The sequence below is a fragment of the Cimex lectularius genome, unplaced genomic scaffold (genome assembly GCF_000648675.2).
Source record: "Cimex lectularius strain Harlan isolate CLEC.00 unplaced genomic scaffold, Clec_2.1 scaffold195, whole genome shotgun sequence".
Taxonomy (NCBI): domain Eukaryota; kingdom Metazoa; phylum Arthropoda; class Insecta; order Hemiptera; family Cimicidae; genus Cimex; species Cimex lectularius.
This window is the reverse complement of record NW_019392761.1, coordinates 758553-774610: the sequence shown is the minus strand read 5'-3', so window position 1 is coordinate 774610 and position 16058 is coordinate 758553. Positions and strand designations below refer to the sequence as shown.

Sequence of the window (16058 nt, the reverse complement as noted above, 5' to 3'; positions counted from 1 at the left end):
AAGAAGGAACCGGATTGGGTGTTTTCTGTACAAGCCCAAAACACGAGCTATCAAAACTCATTAGCGCAGTACACTTCGGTCTTTCAAGCAGAAATACATGCCATCAGTGCTTGTGGCGTGGAAAATCTTAAAGGAGGTTTCACTGACAAAAAAAATCCTCATAAGATCTGATACCCAAGCAGCTATTAAAGCATTAGCTTGTAAAAGAATCACATATCAAAATTAGTCAGTGAATGCATCTAAAATCTCCAAAACCGGGGGAAACATGATATCTTGGTTGCCAGGGCACAGGGGAATTTTGGGTAATAAGAAAGCAGACGTCTGGCCAAAGGAGGATCTACAAGATCATACCTTGGCCCCGAACTTATAGTTACTGATAACAAAAACAAATATGGAATCCTCCATCGCAGAATGGATCCAAACAAAACAAAAGGAGAAGTGGATAAACTCTAGGGGCGCTAGACATAGTAAACTTAAAACAACCCTCACCAAGAATGGCAAAATCATTGCGGCAATTGGAGAGAGCCAAACTCAGAGGAGTGTAGGACTACTAACCGGTCACGGGCATCTGAGAAAACATCTACCCAACGTGGCTATATACAACGATGATCCCATTTGCAGATTATGTAATGATGAGGAGGGAACAATCACCCTTATCATCTCCGAACGCGAAGCAACAGCTCAATGCAGATTTAACCTAACGTACGGAAAAAACTTAGGGAATCAAATTACAGCAGTCTATTGCACTGAACTAACGAACTAGGAAGGTACAATAAGCCAAAAGGCTGCAGTGCCTGGGGAGCACAAACCCCGCTTCCTACCATCCTTTTTTACCATATCAAGGGTTTTAGAAAGAGAAAGGGATAGTTGGAGTCAAAGAGTCAGAGCTGGAGTCAGCAAGTGAGTGAGAATCAGCGCCTGTGACAAGTGGAGAGTTGGAGTCACAGGCTCATTAAGTACAATCCTACATATTATTTCATTATCCCAAACGAAAAATAAATCGGCTGATTATAATAGCTTAAAAATAGCGCAGCAAAGGCAGAAAATCATATAAATTAATTAAAATATTTGTTACTCCTATGACCCATTGGCAAGAACGATCGGTCACTTTACTCAAATTTTTTGACATAGTATAAAAAAAGTTAATTAAATTAGTTGATCCCATGACCGTAACTTCCCCCATAGATTGGTTCGATCCCATGGACTAGTAAACTAGTAGTTATTACTTAATAATAAAAAGGTTTTTTTTATACCTATCTTTTTATTTTTTTATTTTTTTTTAAGTTTAGAAGTATTAATCTACCGTACTCAAGCCGAGGAAAATGCTTATCATGTAACTTCTTCGACGATCGATAAATTGCGTATCATTGAATTAGTCTACGTAATTGAATTAATGGCAACTTTACAATTTTCCTTGTAAATGGTTTAAGTTTATTGTCATTTTAACGTAGACAAACAAATCAATATCGAGACCTCGACAAATGAGAATGTTCAGTTGAAGTAGAGTGGTCGTTTTACTAATTAATAATAATTTATTTCCTTCAGAATATTGCTGCCAAACAACCACTTTAGTTGTTACTTTTCATTATGGTAATTGTTGTGGATTGTATGATTGGTTAGAAGGGTTGTAACGTTTGGCGAAACAAAAAACAAAAAAAAAAAGCCAAATGAGTTATCGTCAATTATAAGCCGTTTGTCTAGACGTAGTGACAGTGTTTTGTAACGTCTAGTCAGTTCAGTGGATTCCATGTGCGTATGTCGATGTAGTGGACGTTATCTGTAAGAAGAGATGCGCTATGTAGGTATGTTGATGACATGATTAGTGAGTAAAGGTTATGTGTTGGCTTTTGTCTACAGTATTTGCCTTATTTGCCACTTTTTCAAGGTTCTAGATTGATAAGAGCGATATGACGAGATTTGATGATAGGATATAGTATCATCTGCAAAATATGGATATCATTTGGATAAATATATCGGGGAGGTAGGCCAGCCGTGTACGTTGAATACAGGGTGGTGCCAAGGATAAATGCTGTGAGACTCCAACCTTAGCAAGAACCTAAACCTTAACACCTAACAAAAAGCTATGGTATTTTATGAACATAACACGCTGGGTTCGACGTCGGTCTTTTTTCAATGTTCAGTCCCAGGTGTGTCAGCAGTCGGTAACAGCATATAATTCATAGTCCGAGGGATATTGGAACTCATTTTCTTTCGTTCACTTAGATTGGTCATTTACTCTTTTTGGAACCTTATTTTCGACATCTTGTTAAAAAGGTTGGAAAGTCTCGAGCAGCGAGGAATAAAGTGCATGGCGTTCGCGTTCTACAGTGACATGGGAAACAAAAAATAGTTGGAAGCTAAGGCGGCAATTGTTGTAAAAGATGTAACTGAATGGACAAAGAATAAAAACTTAAACTAGCGTCAGACAAATGCCAACTAATACTCCTAAAAGCCTACATGAAACAAAATCCGAAAGTTATAATCAAGGAAAAATAATAAGTACGAGTAAACGGTAAAATATCAAGGAGTGGAGATAGGAGAATGTTTTAACTTTACACCACAAATGATTGCGTTAAGGGAAGAAACAAGATGTGTATTCGCCAAACTAAAACAATGATCTGGAGCAAGTTGGGGTATGGATGGAACACTCGGTACCATATTTAAAAGAGTTTTCCTCTCCTTGGCTACATACCGTGCGACAGGGTGGCTAGACAGACTAATACTATAGGCATAAAGATCCTTGCATATGCCCAAAGGTTAACTCTGTTCAGGAGGACCGAAGCGTACCGTACATCAAATGACGCTGTCTAAGTTATTGCCAAAGCTCCACCCATCGATATTCACCTCGTTTTGGTGACGACCCTGAAGTACAAAAAACAAGACGCCGACTGTCGGAAATACAGGGCTGTGTCCATCCTTGACAAGTCGATGGTCCCACAGCCCAAAGGGCAGAACCATTTTTGAGTACTTCCCTACAGTACATGTGCGAAGGTCATCCTTGTGGATTAAGCCCAACTTTTGGCTCTCCCAGTTCCTGAGGTCCTTTGAAGATTGCTTACAACGGATGGGTTGGAGGGAGAAGAGAGGCAATCCATGTCGTTGGATATGATTGTGTTTAGGGAAGGAATATCGGCAGTTCGGGCCTACGACACTTCTTTGTGAGACTCACGATTTTACTGGAATATGGAAAGGGATGAGCCCTGGTAATGTCATTCGTTTAGGTAGGATCGCAGAATATGATAATGTACGGGGAAGTTGTTGGGTTTTCTCAGGAAACCTGGGTGCCGTACAGTCCCGAGGTACTAAAAAGACTCCAAAGCAATACAGATTTCTGTGATTTATCTCTATCTGTCATCTTAGTCTGCCTATACTCGCTGGGTTTGACGTGAGTTATTTATCGATTTACAGTTCCAGCTATGTAGGCAGTGGTATCAACTTGTCATTCATAGCATTCTTAGTCCGAAGATCAGTTGAATGTTTTCTTTCTCTCGCTTAAATTCCCCGATTGCGGTACCAGACTACTGATAGAATGAGGTGGCTTTGAAGGCTTATAACGGATAGGTTGGAATGAGAAGAGAGGATAACCGTGTCGTCGGCAAAGGTGGATATTAATATGTAAATATAGAAGTAGGAATATCGGCAGTATAGGGCATAGGATACTTCCTAGGGAGACTCCCGATTTTTACTGGACTATGGAAAGGGATACGCCCTGGCAATGCCGATCGTCAGGTAATAGTACTGGGAGGTACCTTTTTGAGTTTCTCATTGGGTGCTATACCCGTTGGAAAGTCCTGGGCTACATCTTTCTGTAATTTTGGCGTTGGATGCATTTTGACATTTCAGTGGGTCTGTGTGATTTCTGTTAAGAGCAGCTTTTCCCACATTTTTCGTTCTAAAACTACGACTGAACGGAAATCACACAGACCCAGCTTATACATATCGACTATCAACTATTTCAATGCAGTTAACAATCAGCGAACACTGTTTATTATCACTTCATCCAAAATTTGACACGGGGACAATGTTTTCCAATGTTTTTCCAAAACACGCACTAATACAAATAAAAATACCAAGTAACTAGTAATAAGGAACTTAAAACAGAATGCAAAGCATACATAAGAGAAACTATTGATTTTTTTAATGTGCTTAATAATTGTATTTAAAAATAAAGGTTTTTGGTTCATTGTATTACTGTTAACAGTGGGTCCGCCCGTTCTCGCTGTTCGTGCTCCTCATGCTCCTCATCCGTATATATAACGCCCGGTTATAGGTCTTCTCCCACTGTCGGCTTCGCTTCCGGTTTGACACTTCCTCCTGGGAACCGAAATTGTGACGATAAAATTCCGCCTAGGTCATATATTCACTTTGCTTTTCATTATGGGTTATTAAGAGGTTGGTCATTAATTATTTTACACCACGCCCTTCACAGCCTATTGTATGCAAAGCCGGTTGTACAGCTATCGTCTTACTTTTCCGGAAGACTGTCCGACGACGCAAATCGAAACGCCTCCGATGTTCCGTGCACTTTCCAGTTCATTCGAGGTAATCAAAATCGAAACCATTTAATTTACATTTGTGCGAAGTTTTACAAGACGTGAAGAATCGTCCTATCGACTTTTTGGCGTCTGTTTAATTAAAACCTTCAGCTTATAATGTTCGTCTATCCTCATTTTCTAATAATAACTTTGATAATATACCATTTGAAGTGCTTCAGTGGAAAGCCTTTTTTTCCTTCTAATAGGAGCCATCAATGATCATAAGGATGCTAATGATACCAAATTTGCATATTGAAAAACACGCTGATGGATTAATTAAACGAGCTGATCCTTAAGAAAAGTCCAATTTGCTCCTGACAAGGATATTCTATTGTGTGTACTGAGTTTCCTCATTTTCTATCTTGGCCATAAATTAATTTATATTAAACACAGTGTTAAACTGGACGATATATGACAATACATTTCGGGCATAATACAGTAGAAATAAAAAGGAGAAAACGATTTTTAAAGTAAAATTAAGGTAAAATCAATTAACAGGCTTTTTAAGAATTTCAAATGAGCCAATTTGTTTAAAAGGCTATTTTAAATGACTGGTAATAGACTATTTATATTATGGCATTACCTCTTTGGGTCTGAAGTGTGATGAACCTGTAATTTCGTCGTTGCCGAACGTTTTGGTCTGAATGCCCTCTCTTGGCTGTTTTGTCAGGAGGGTTTAGTCATCTCGCCACCATCGGTGCTGGGTCTTTGATTTCCGTTCAATCGAATTTCTTTATAACGTAAAATGTAGGAGGAGTGTATTGAAAAAAAACCACAAAGATGGTGAAACGCGATGGACAGACCAACCCAGAGAGGATAGCAAAGACAGAAAGCAATATTGTTCGTGTGGCTTTCTAGTATCCCGGACTCTTGACAGGATATAACTCAAGAAGGTACCTACCAGTACTTATTACCTGGAACATCCCTTTTCATATTCTAGTAAAATCGGGAGTCTCCCTACGAAGTATCCTAGGCCACCTACACTGCCGATATTCCTACTTCCTCCTTTACATAGTTATATCCACCTTTACCGACGACACGGCTACCCTCTCTTCTCACTTCAACTCATCCGTAAGCCTTCAGAGCCACCTCATTCTATCGATAGTCTGGTACCGCAATTGGGGAATCTAAGTGAAAGAAAGAAAATGTGTTCAACTGACCTTCGGACTAAGAAAGTCAGTCTGCCATGAATGGCATGCTGATACCGACTGCTGGCACACCTGGAACTGTACATAGGTATGTACTGTACATATAAAACTGACGTCGAACCCAGCGAAGATAAGCAGACTAAGATGACGGGTAAAGATAAATTACAGAAATCAGTATTGTTCCGGTGTCTTTCTTGTAGCCCGGACTTTCGATCGAGTATGGCACCCGGTTTACTGTGAAAACTCAACAAGATACTTCCCAGTTCACATTATCATGTCTTGACCACTTGACAGACTGGTATTACCAGACCACGTAGTAAAATTTAGAGTCCCCCATGGAGGTATCGTGAGCTCGTTACTTTTTACGATATACGATAGACACTGTCGAATCAGAGATGCGTGAATAGTTTAGTTATATTCAAAAGTTTTCAAATGCAACATGAACATCTCATTGGATTGCGCGATACGCCATTTTGACTATGTTTTCCCACGTCCAGTGCGAATATAGCCCTTGTTTCCTGAAGGATATAGGCATTTTGCTTTTTAAGAAAATTTAATATATAAAGAGCCTCGTTATTTCAAAAGTGATTTACGTCTGATTCACGCGAATCGAGCCGGTCGAAAGACAGCGGAGCCGAACGATTCTCGGGCCAATGAAAGAACAGAGGCGGCAATTTGAGTGAACTCTCTAAATATAATTATCCCACTTTAATATTTATTATAAATTTATTCAAAGAGTAACGAGCCAGCCCTCAAAAGCTAGAGAAAGCGTGAATTGTATCATTACAGATTAATGGGTTATAAAATAAATAAAAAAAGGATTTTGTGATGATGACAGTCAGAAAATTAGTGTCGAGACAGTTAGAAATTTACACCATCATAACTTTTTTTTGGCAAAGTATTTAGCTTACAAGGGGTGGCTACGGACGTGGGAATTCAATAAAACGTTGTTGGATGATACTAGGTCGACAAATATTAGACACGTTTCCGTGCATTCTTGCCACTGGGTCGTACGAGCCGAAAAAATTAAATATTTGAAATATTTGAACTTGTGTTTTTGCCATTTTGGTGCATGTAGTTCAAGATTATTTGTTGAGAAAGAGAGAGTGTGTGCCATGCGTGATATAGATTTAGAGTTGGTGTCAGAGAGTCAGAGTTTAAAATTCACAAAGTGAGTGTGAGAATCAGAGCCTGACCCAGATGAAGTGTGTGTGCGCGCGTGTGTGTGTGTGTGTGTGTGTGTGTGTGTGTGTGTGTTCCTTGAATGAGTGAATGATACAGATTTAGAGTTGGAGTCAGAGAGTCAGGGTTGAAAGGACAGTTGAATTTGAGTGAGAATCAGAGCCTGAGCCAGGTAGACAGCAAAATGCAGTCAGAGAATAAGAGTAAGAGTAAGAAAGTGAGTGACGACCGAAGTCTGAGCCAGCTGTAGAGAGTTGTATTCAGGGAGTCAGACTGAAGTCAGAAAATGAGTGAGAATCAGGGTCAGAGCCAGATGGAGAGAGAGAGAGAGAGAGAGAGAGAGAGAGAGAGAGAGAGAGAGAGAGAGAGAGAAAAAGGGTCGGAAAGTGAGTGAGAATCAGTGCCTGAGCCTGAGTGAATGTGTGTGGTTTTGTGAGTATGTGTATGTACCATGGATGAGTTAATAAGACCCAGAATAACCTACGGATCACTAATCTGGTGGAACAAAGTTCAACAAAAGGTAGGTAGCCAAACATTAGGCAGCTTACAAAGATTAGCAAACCTATGTATCACAGGGGCGATGAGAACAACCCCTACAAACGCATTAGAAACCTTGCTAAACCTACCTCCACTTGAAATATTTATACAAGGAGAGGCTAGGAAAAGCTCATTTAGGCTCCAAAAACAATTAAATTGGAAAGGAACCAAACAATTCGGGCATACAACCATAATCAATAAAATCAGACACCCATTATTAGAAATGGGGACTGACTACATGATCCCGGAAACAATCTTCACAACTTCCTATAAAGTCTCAACAGACTATAAAGGAGAGGAAGAACACAGGAAAGCACCAGATACAATGACATGGTATACGGATGGCTCCAAAACAAACGAAGGAACCGGATCAGGCGTTTTCTGTACAAGTCCAAAATATGAGCAATCAAACTCATTAGGGAAGTATACTTCGGTCTTTCAAGCAGAAATACATGCCATCAACGCTTGTGTCCTGGAAAATTTTAAAAGAGGTTACACTGACAAAAAAATCCTCATAAGATCAGACAGTCAAGCAGCTATTAAAGCATTGGCATGTAAAAGAATTACATCAAAACTAGTCAGTGAATGTATCCAAAATCTCCAAAACCTGGGAAAACACAACAACCCGATGATATCTTGGGTGCCAGGGCACAGGGGCATTCTGGGTAACGAAGAAGCAGACATACTGGCCAGAAGAGGATCTGCAAGACCATACATAGGCCCCGAACCTATCCTTGGGATAACAAAAACAAACATAGAATCCTCCATCGCAGAATGGATCCAAACAAAACAAAGAGAGAAGTGGATAAACTCTAGCGGTGCTAGACATAGTAAACTTATGCTGAAACAACCCTCACCAAAATTGGCAAAAACACTGCTGCAATTGGAGAGGGCAAAACTCAGAGGAGTGGTGGGACTACTAACCGGTCACTGGTATCTGAGAAAACATCTACACAACATGGGTATATACAGCGATGACCCCATTTGCAGATTATGTAATGAGGAGGAGGAAACAGCATCATCTTCGAATGCGAAGCAACAGCTCAATGGAGGTTTAATCTAACGTACGAAAAAGACTCAGGGAACCAAATTGCAGCAATAACAGTCAATGATCTGATACTTCTGAGAAGAAGGATTGAGTCTATTGACTAAACTAGGGAACTGGGAAGGTACAATAAGCCAGAAGGCTGCAGTGCCTGGGGAATACAAGCCCCGCTTCCCAGCATCCCTTCCACCATACCATACCATACCATGGATGAGTGAGTGCTATAGATTTAGAGTTGGAGTCAGATAGTCAGGAGTGAAAGTTCAGTTGAATTTGAGTGAGAATCAGAGCCTGAGCCAGATTGACAGCGAAATGCAGTCAGAGAGTCAGAGTTGAATAAAAAAAAAGGAGCGAGCATCAGAGTCTGAGCCAGATGGAGAGAGAATTGAATTCAGAGAGTCACAGTTGTTACATGCAATCCTGCATATTATTTTATTATCCCAAATTAAAAATAAATCGACTGATATGTAATAATTTGAAAATACATGCTCAACAACATCAGAAAAACCTAATTAAAAAACAAGGGAATTACTTAAAATATTTTATTTCTCGTCTCCTACAGCTCAATACTAAGTACACTCGTACAAGTCGATATTTTTCGACCTAGTCAAGACACGAAAAGTTTCTTTAAAATCGGTGATCCTTCATCCGTTGCCTTCCTTTCTTTCGAACGGGGTCACTCGCACGTCGGACACTCGGAATGTTCATTCCAGGGTTTCTTTCCGATTTGTGCATTTCTCTATTTCTGGCACGTTGTTTTTTCCCCCCGAAACAGGAAATTGGGAGTGTTTTAAGGAAACGAATATCTGTGATTGGTTTTTTTTTCTGTTTTGTATTTTTATAGCTTGTTATGATTTATGCCATGCGCCTTCTCAAGACGTTGTGGATGAAATAGTGCACATATGTATATGTGTAGAGATGAGGGTTATATGCAAATATGTTAGCACGTAAATAAAGCCTATTCATACAGAGGAAAATTGAATTACTGTACATGTAAGAGATTATGTATAAGGATAGTTTTTTTTATGTGATAGACAATAAAAACGTATCTTTACTTTTTATAAAAATCCATGGTGTTTATCGATTATGACGTAATTATTTTATTTCCTAACCGGTACACATATAATTCATATACACCTTGTATTGTACAATCTTTTTTCGACTCGAGCTGATTTTTATATATATAAAATTTTGTCAATTTTTTCAGTGCACGTAAATAACATGTGAAAGTCACGGATTTTAATGGGAGAACGAATCTGAAGACAAATTTGAAGACAAAACGGAGGAGGAATGTCTGAACTGAAAAGGTCGTCATCTTCAGTATCGAAAAAGCAAGGAAAGGATGACGAAGAGAAAGACACCAGAGGATTTTCTTATTTTAAAAACTTAATAACAACAACAACAACACTTGCCCGGAAAGGTACGTCGACATGATTCTTCCACTGCACGCATGTAGTCCTGTATTTTAACTCATCACTGCATTTTTACTCTTGGCATATTAAAAAAATGAGTCTACATGAAAAAATAAATAAAAAATACAACTGTATGAACTAATCACATACATGTCAAATGGTTATAAGAAGAGTAAAGTATTGATTTGATTTTGATTCAACTGAGCATGTCACCCCCTTCCAGAACTCGCCCTTCTACACTCTACCTTACAGTTTTGTTCTCACCACCCCCGTTGGATCAATTGGTAGAATTTCCTCACTTTCAGTTATGGAGGATATCAGGGTAGGAGAGTACTCTGTGGTATGTCCTCTCCTCGGCCGTATACAATGCAATAGTTTCGTCTGTAAAAAAAAATATCCTATCCAATATTATTCGTGTTGATAATTTCATTAAGCTGATGCAAACTCTACGTAAAAAGACAAGTCCTTGCAAATGTAAGTCAACAAAAATTACTTCATAACCTGTCAAATTGAAAATGCCTAGATGGATGGTGTTCAGCATTTCCTATTCCGGGTCCATGCACGATTGTTTCTGAAAATCTATTGCCTTTGTATGAAACATGTTTTCAAGACACATCTATTTTTTTATCATCGCACGTTGAAAAAAGATTTTCCCAACCCCCACCCTCCCCTAAAAAATACATATAACTAAAAGCCTACAAATCTATAGTTGGAATCTTTACAAATGTTATACTAAGTTACCAGTTTGACGAATTTGCCCCCTTTCATTGCTGAGCAGTCTTATATGTTTATAGTTCATGTTGTTCAATAGTGTACTATTATGTTAATTGAAATTTGACCTATTGTCATTATTGATAGCTGTGATGTTTTTTACCAAGCATGCAATTTTGCATTTACTCTCTCTCTCTCTCTCTCTCTCTCTCTCTCTATCTATCTATCTATCTATCTATCTATCTATCTATCTATCTATCTATCTATCTATCTATCTATCTATCTATCTAATCTATCCATCTCTCCTCTCTCCTCTCTTTTCTTTCTCTCTCCTCTTTTCATTCTCCTCTCTATCTCCATCTACCTATCTATCTCTTCTCTTTTTCTCTTTCCTCTCTTCGTTCTCCTCTCAATCTCTATCTATCTCCTCCTCCTCTCTTCTCTTTTTCTCTTTCCTCTCTTCGTTCTCCTCTCAATCTCTATCTATCTCCTCTTCNCTCTCTCTCTCTCTCTTCTCACTCACTTTCAGACTCCTGACCTTCTCCATCTCATTCCCCTCTATTTTTTCTCACACTCACACAAATAAGAAAACCATACTTTTTTAGTTTGTAAGATTTTTATTACCTATTGAACAATAGGGGCACAGAGACATTCTAATAAAATTGTCTATTCAACGGAGGAAAGTAATAGTTCCACTCATGAACTTGTTTTACTCAGTTGTCTAGATTTTGAGGAATAAATGCTATCAAATTGACTTGTTCTGATGGTGGATCTTTAATGCTCGAACTCTGGATCACTGCACAAAAGTTAGAGAATGGAACACTCATTTTCTACTATTGAATAGACATTCCTTCCATCGTTTGAACTTGTTAAATTTGTTGCCCTCGTACACTTGTTGTATATCAATGTTTGTTTAATACCATATTGGCTAGTAATAGTTATTTGAACAAAATGACGTTTTCAGATAAAAATGAGCCTGCACGATTCTTGGGAGATGGGGTAAGCTTTAAGGCGAAACTAATTGGAATCTTAGAAGTGAGCGAAGCGAGGGGAGACAGAATGTGTCAGGAGGCTCTGGCAGATCTGAAAATGGCCATCAGAGCAGCTGGCGAGCACAAACAGAGGATTAACATCAACATAGCGATTGACGGATTACGTTTAAGAGATGAAAAAACTGGGGTAATTCCAATAATTAGTTTTAATAACCATATTTATTTGTGTAGTAAACTGCCACCAGATCTGCTATTACATTTTTTTTTTCATTTTCCTTTTGTAAAGTACAGACAGTGTAAGATATCCTTAGTCAATCTTTTTGAACACACACACACATCGTTCATTGCTCATTCGAGCCTTTCACTCATGTTTTGAACCCACATCAAGCTACTTTTTTTTTAAACCTTGTAAACATTAACCACCTTTGTGAATTATGTTTCCCTTCACAAGTTGACTTCATCTTTTCTGTGTCAATGCTACAATTGTTTCATTGTTTATTCCTATGTCCTTACTCTATAATTGTAAAAAAAATGATTTAGTTTAATAAAATTAATCATGCAGCAGGTTGTTTATCTACAGATTTATTATCTATTTTAGGATTGTTTGTATCATCATCCTGTCCACAAGATATCTTTCATAGCTCAAGACATGTCAGATTCTAGAGCGTTTGGATACATATTCGGAAGTCCCGATACTGGACATAGATTCTTTGGTATCAAGACCGATAAAGCTGCCAGTCAGGTATATTTCAACCAGATATACTTAGATTTTTCATTTTTAAATTTTTTATCGATCAATGTTTTGAATTGGAAAGTAATTTTGTATGAGTATTTTAATGAATTGTTCTTCTAGGTGGTAATAACTATGAGAGATTTATTTCAAGTTGTTTTTGAGTTAAAGAAGAAGGAAATCGAAATGGCCAAACAGCATATTGAACAACATCAGAAATTTACAACCACTTTATTCTCGGACTCAACAAATAAGGTAATTATTTTTTTTTATGTGTTTTGTCTTTTTTTTGTTATGTCCTAGCTGGATCTAATTGTTTAATAATTTAGAAATTACCAATGAAAGGCATTTTTTCCACAAGCACACCCAACACTATCAATAAGATGCAGGAACAGTTTATTGTGTGTACTATTAATATGGTCAAAGAAATTTTGTTTTATTAAAGACCGAACAGACAAATTTAGGTTGCCGAAGTTTAATTGCTCAACTAGTTCAATTTAGATCGTAGGTGTTCACACAATTTATATTTAACTGATTGGAATCACGATTAATCTCTCTCATTTGTCTAATAAAATTTTTCTTAAACAATTCATTTACCCTCAAAGACAAAAAACGGACATGTTACATAACTCGTCTGGGTTGTGCCATGCTTTACAGCGGTTTAGGCCACTGGAAGTCTCACTCGAAGAGGTAAGGTAGTGGTCGACCGCGATATACGACAGCTAGAGACAATCGTTTTTTTGTTCTTATCGCACTACGGAACTGTAATTTAATGGCTTCTTGATAGGTAGTCAACTCCAAACGTAATGAACGGGTGAGCTCTAAAATAGTCATCAGAAAGCTTCGTGATAATTTTTATTATTTTGTTCAATTTACAGATGTGTGCCGGTTTGATTTGTAGCAATAAAATGACCGGGATGTTGTATGGGGAATGTTTTGCTTTATGTGCCATGCATGAATCACAGCCTTTTTCAAAGACAGTCAGTTGTGGTATGGAGTGGGATCAACGTCCCTGTACTGAACCGATTATAATAATAATAAAGGCACTTTATTTGTTATAATCCAATAATGTACAATTAAATTACAACTACTAAATCAGTGTCATTACAGCATGGAAAATTCCATTACCAAAATTGAATGAAAACGTTAACAGGGCAACAAAAGTGCAGAATAATACAAAATGTGAATTGAAAAAAAGACTACCAAAGAACGTAAAGAAAAAACACATAAACTAAAAATGTGACTAAATAAAATAAGAACAATAATAAAGAAAACAAAATTAAATTATACAAACACTTAACATTCATTTCATATATACAAAAATATCTGTATTGACATGTGTGTCTACAAAATCCTACAAGTAAAGTTGGCCCATAGTTAGGCTTGTTAATGAATTGGTCTCAAGAAAGGGAACCACAGCCTTGGTGAAGCATGCGTATTTAAGATGATACGTTGTGCAATGAAATGGAAAATATCCTCTCTGATCTTAGAGTTACATAAAATGCAGAATGCCTCCACCCAAGGAGTGTAATTTAGCCAAAACAGTTCACATCTCATTTTAAACACCTACCCTAGGTCACTTAGATTTATGTACTGATTAGATTCAGATAGGAGATCACAGTGAAAAACAGAACAGATCTCTGTATAACAAAAAGCTAGATGACGCCAGAGGCTCACGCAAGCCTCACAGACTCCTCTCAATGACAAGTATAGAAGAAGAAAAATAACTTTATTCTGGGACTGGAATCCTCTAAGAATAATTTACATGAAATAAATAAAGGAAGTTCCTTCTATGAAGTTAAAAGTAAAAGAAGATAGAAATCTTGGCACAATGTATACCAGTAAGGCAAGCCAGAAGAGAAAATTACGAGAATATTAAACAACAATAAATTTTATCAGCTTCTATTAAATATATAAATACTCAATTAATTATACACAATTTTTTTTCGAAATGAAAAATACAATTAGAATAAAGTCAGGTAGTCGATATGAGAAGTTTGTCGCACGGGCGATCGAAGTCACGGTAGCTCAAGTGGTAGAGCAGCGGCATATTGAGCCGAAAGTCGTGGGTTTGAATCCCGCCTGTGACACAAATTTTTCATTTCGAAAAAAATTGTGTATAATTTAGTATTTATATATTTAATAGAAGCTGATAAAATTTAGTATTAATCTAGAATCACACCTGTGAATCGTACACAGTCCCGCTAATCTAGTACAATCGTTAATAAAAAGTGTTTCTATATGAAGCCGCGATTTGCTTACAATTAGAATAAAATCAGGTAGTCAGGGGACCGCGGTAGCCGAGTGGTTATCATGAGAGACTCTCACGCCGCGGTCGTGGGTTCTATTCCCACCGTCGCCTCTGGCCCTTTTTTCACAATAACCCTCCCAAATTTGAACACACATATATGAATTGTCACATGGCTAATATGCATTGTTCATAACGCCAAAAAAAAAAAGAAAAAAAAATCGGGTAGTCGATTTGAGAAATTTGTTGCACGGGCGATCGAAGTCACAGTAGCTCAAGTGGTAGAGCAGCGGCGTATTGAGCCGAAAGTCGTGGGTTCGAATCTCGCCTGTGATACAAATTTTTCATTTTGAAAAAAATTGCGTATAATTAATTGAGTAACAATACCAAATGTTAACGTGAGGTCTCTGCTTTGAGGGAGAGGAGGTGATTAAACAGGTGGGATTTAAAGGAGGAAAAGGAGGCAACGTGACGAATAGAAAGGGTCAGGGAGTTCCAGAGTTTAGGGGCTCGGATCAGAAAGGATCCTTCGAAGGTATGGGTTGTATGTTGCGCAAGGGTAAGGTCGATTGGGGATGAGCAGGTCTTACAAGTGAGATGTGAGGAATTGAATTGGAGGTACTCATTGTTGTAAGGAGAGCGTCAAAACTATATAACTATATTATTAACGTTTAAGTTTCGTGGGACTGAATATTTGAAATATAGTGCATGGCAGTGGTGGAACCAGAAAGTGTAGTTTTATTACCTCTAGGGCAGTAATTTTAGGAAGTCAATACTGAACCCATTATCTTACATGGATCTTTGACTGCACTAAGGTACATTGAGTAAGTTCTTCTGGAAGGTCCATTTATTGGGGATAATTTCATATCGCATGATAATCCTTGACCACATATAGATCGAGTTGTCACCCATTACTTGGAGGATGTAGGGATTACCACAATGAATTTCCAGTTCAACTGACATGAATCCTGTAAACACATATAGGGGCATGATAAAGAGAAGGGTTAGACATCGTTTGCCACCTCCAACAAGCATTGAACAGTTTCAAACTGCTCTTGTTGAAGAAGGATTCTGTTTCACAAGACAAAATCTGATCACTTGATGCCTAGGAGACTAGCCCCTCCGGGAGGCCAGAAGCGGTAATACACATTATTGAGAGAAAAACTAGGCCATGAATTGTTAAATTTTCATCGATCACTAAATGATTATCCGGTGTTTTGGTGAATTTTCTTCCAAATGATCATAATTAAATGATGATAACTCATAAATTTCAGATATCGTTTAATTTGGTTTACATTAAAATAAATGTATTGTAATTAATATAATAATAGAAATAGATATAGTTTGAAATAAACAACTTTTTTTTACTTTAAGTGTATTACGAATTTTTTAATGTTAAAAATAGGATTGACAATGTTTTTGTTCAATGCTTAGTTCCTTCATCAAGCTTTCAACGAATATATCCCAATCAGGACTTTGAAACTAAAATACTAATTAAGTTACTTAAGGTTTTTAATT

General features: G+C 37.7%; 1 protein-coding gene across 3 annotated transcripts in view; it reads left to right on the top strand.

Moving 5' to 3' along the window:
* LOC106663298 (protein disabled) overlaps positions 1-16058 on the top strand; it is a 47802-nt gene that overhangs the window by 10480 nt on the left and 21264 nt on the right. For 2 of the 3 annotated variants that reach the window (XM_014388010.2, XM_014388011.2), the window contains exons 2-5: positions 9655-9867; positions 11535-11749; positions 12161-12304; positions 12416-12547. In XM_014388010.2, the coding sequence (XP_014243496.1) occupies positions 9738-9867; positions 11535-11749; positions 12161-12304; positions 12416-12547 (621 nt within the window). In that variant the 5' untranslated portion in view covers positions 9655-9737. Of the gene's footprint in view, positions 1-9654; positions 9868-10148; positions 10334-11534; positions 11750-12160; positions 12305-12415; positions 12548-16058 lie in introns of those variants that run through there. The other variant, XM_024227390.1, reaches the window with a different exon arrangement.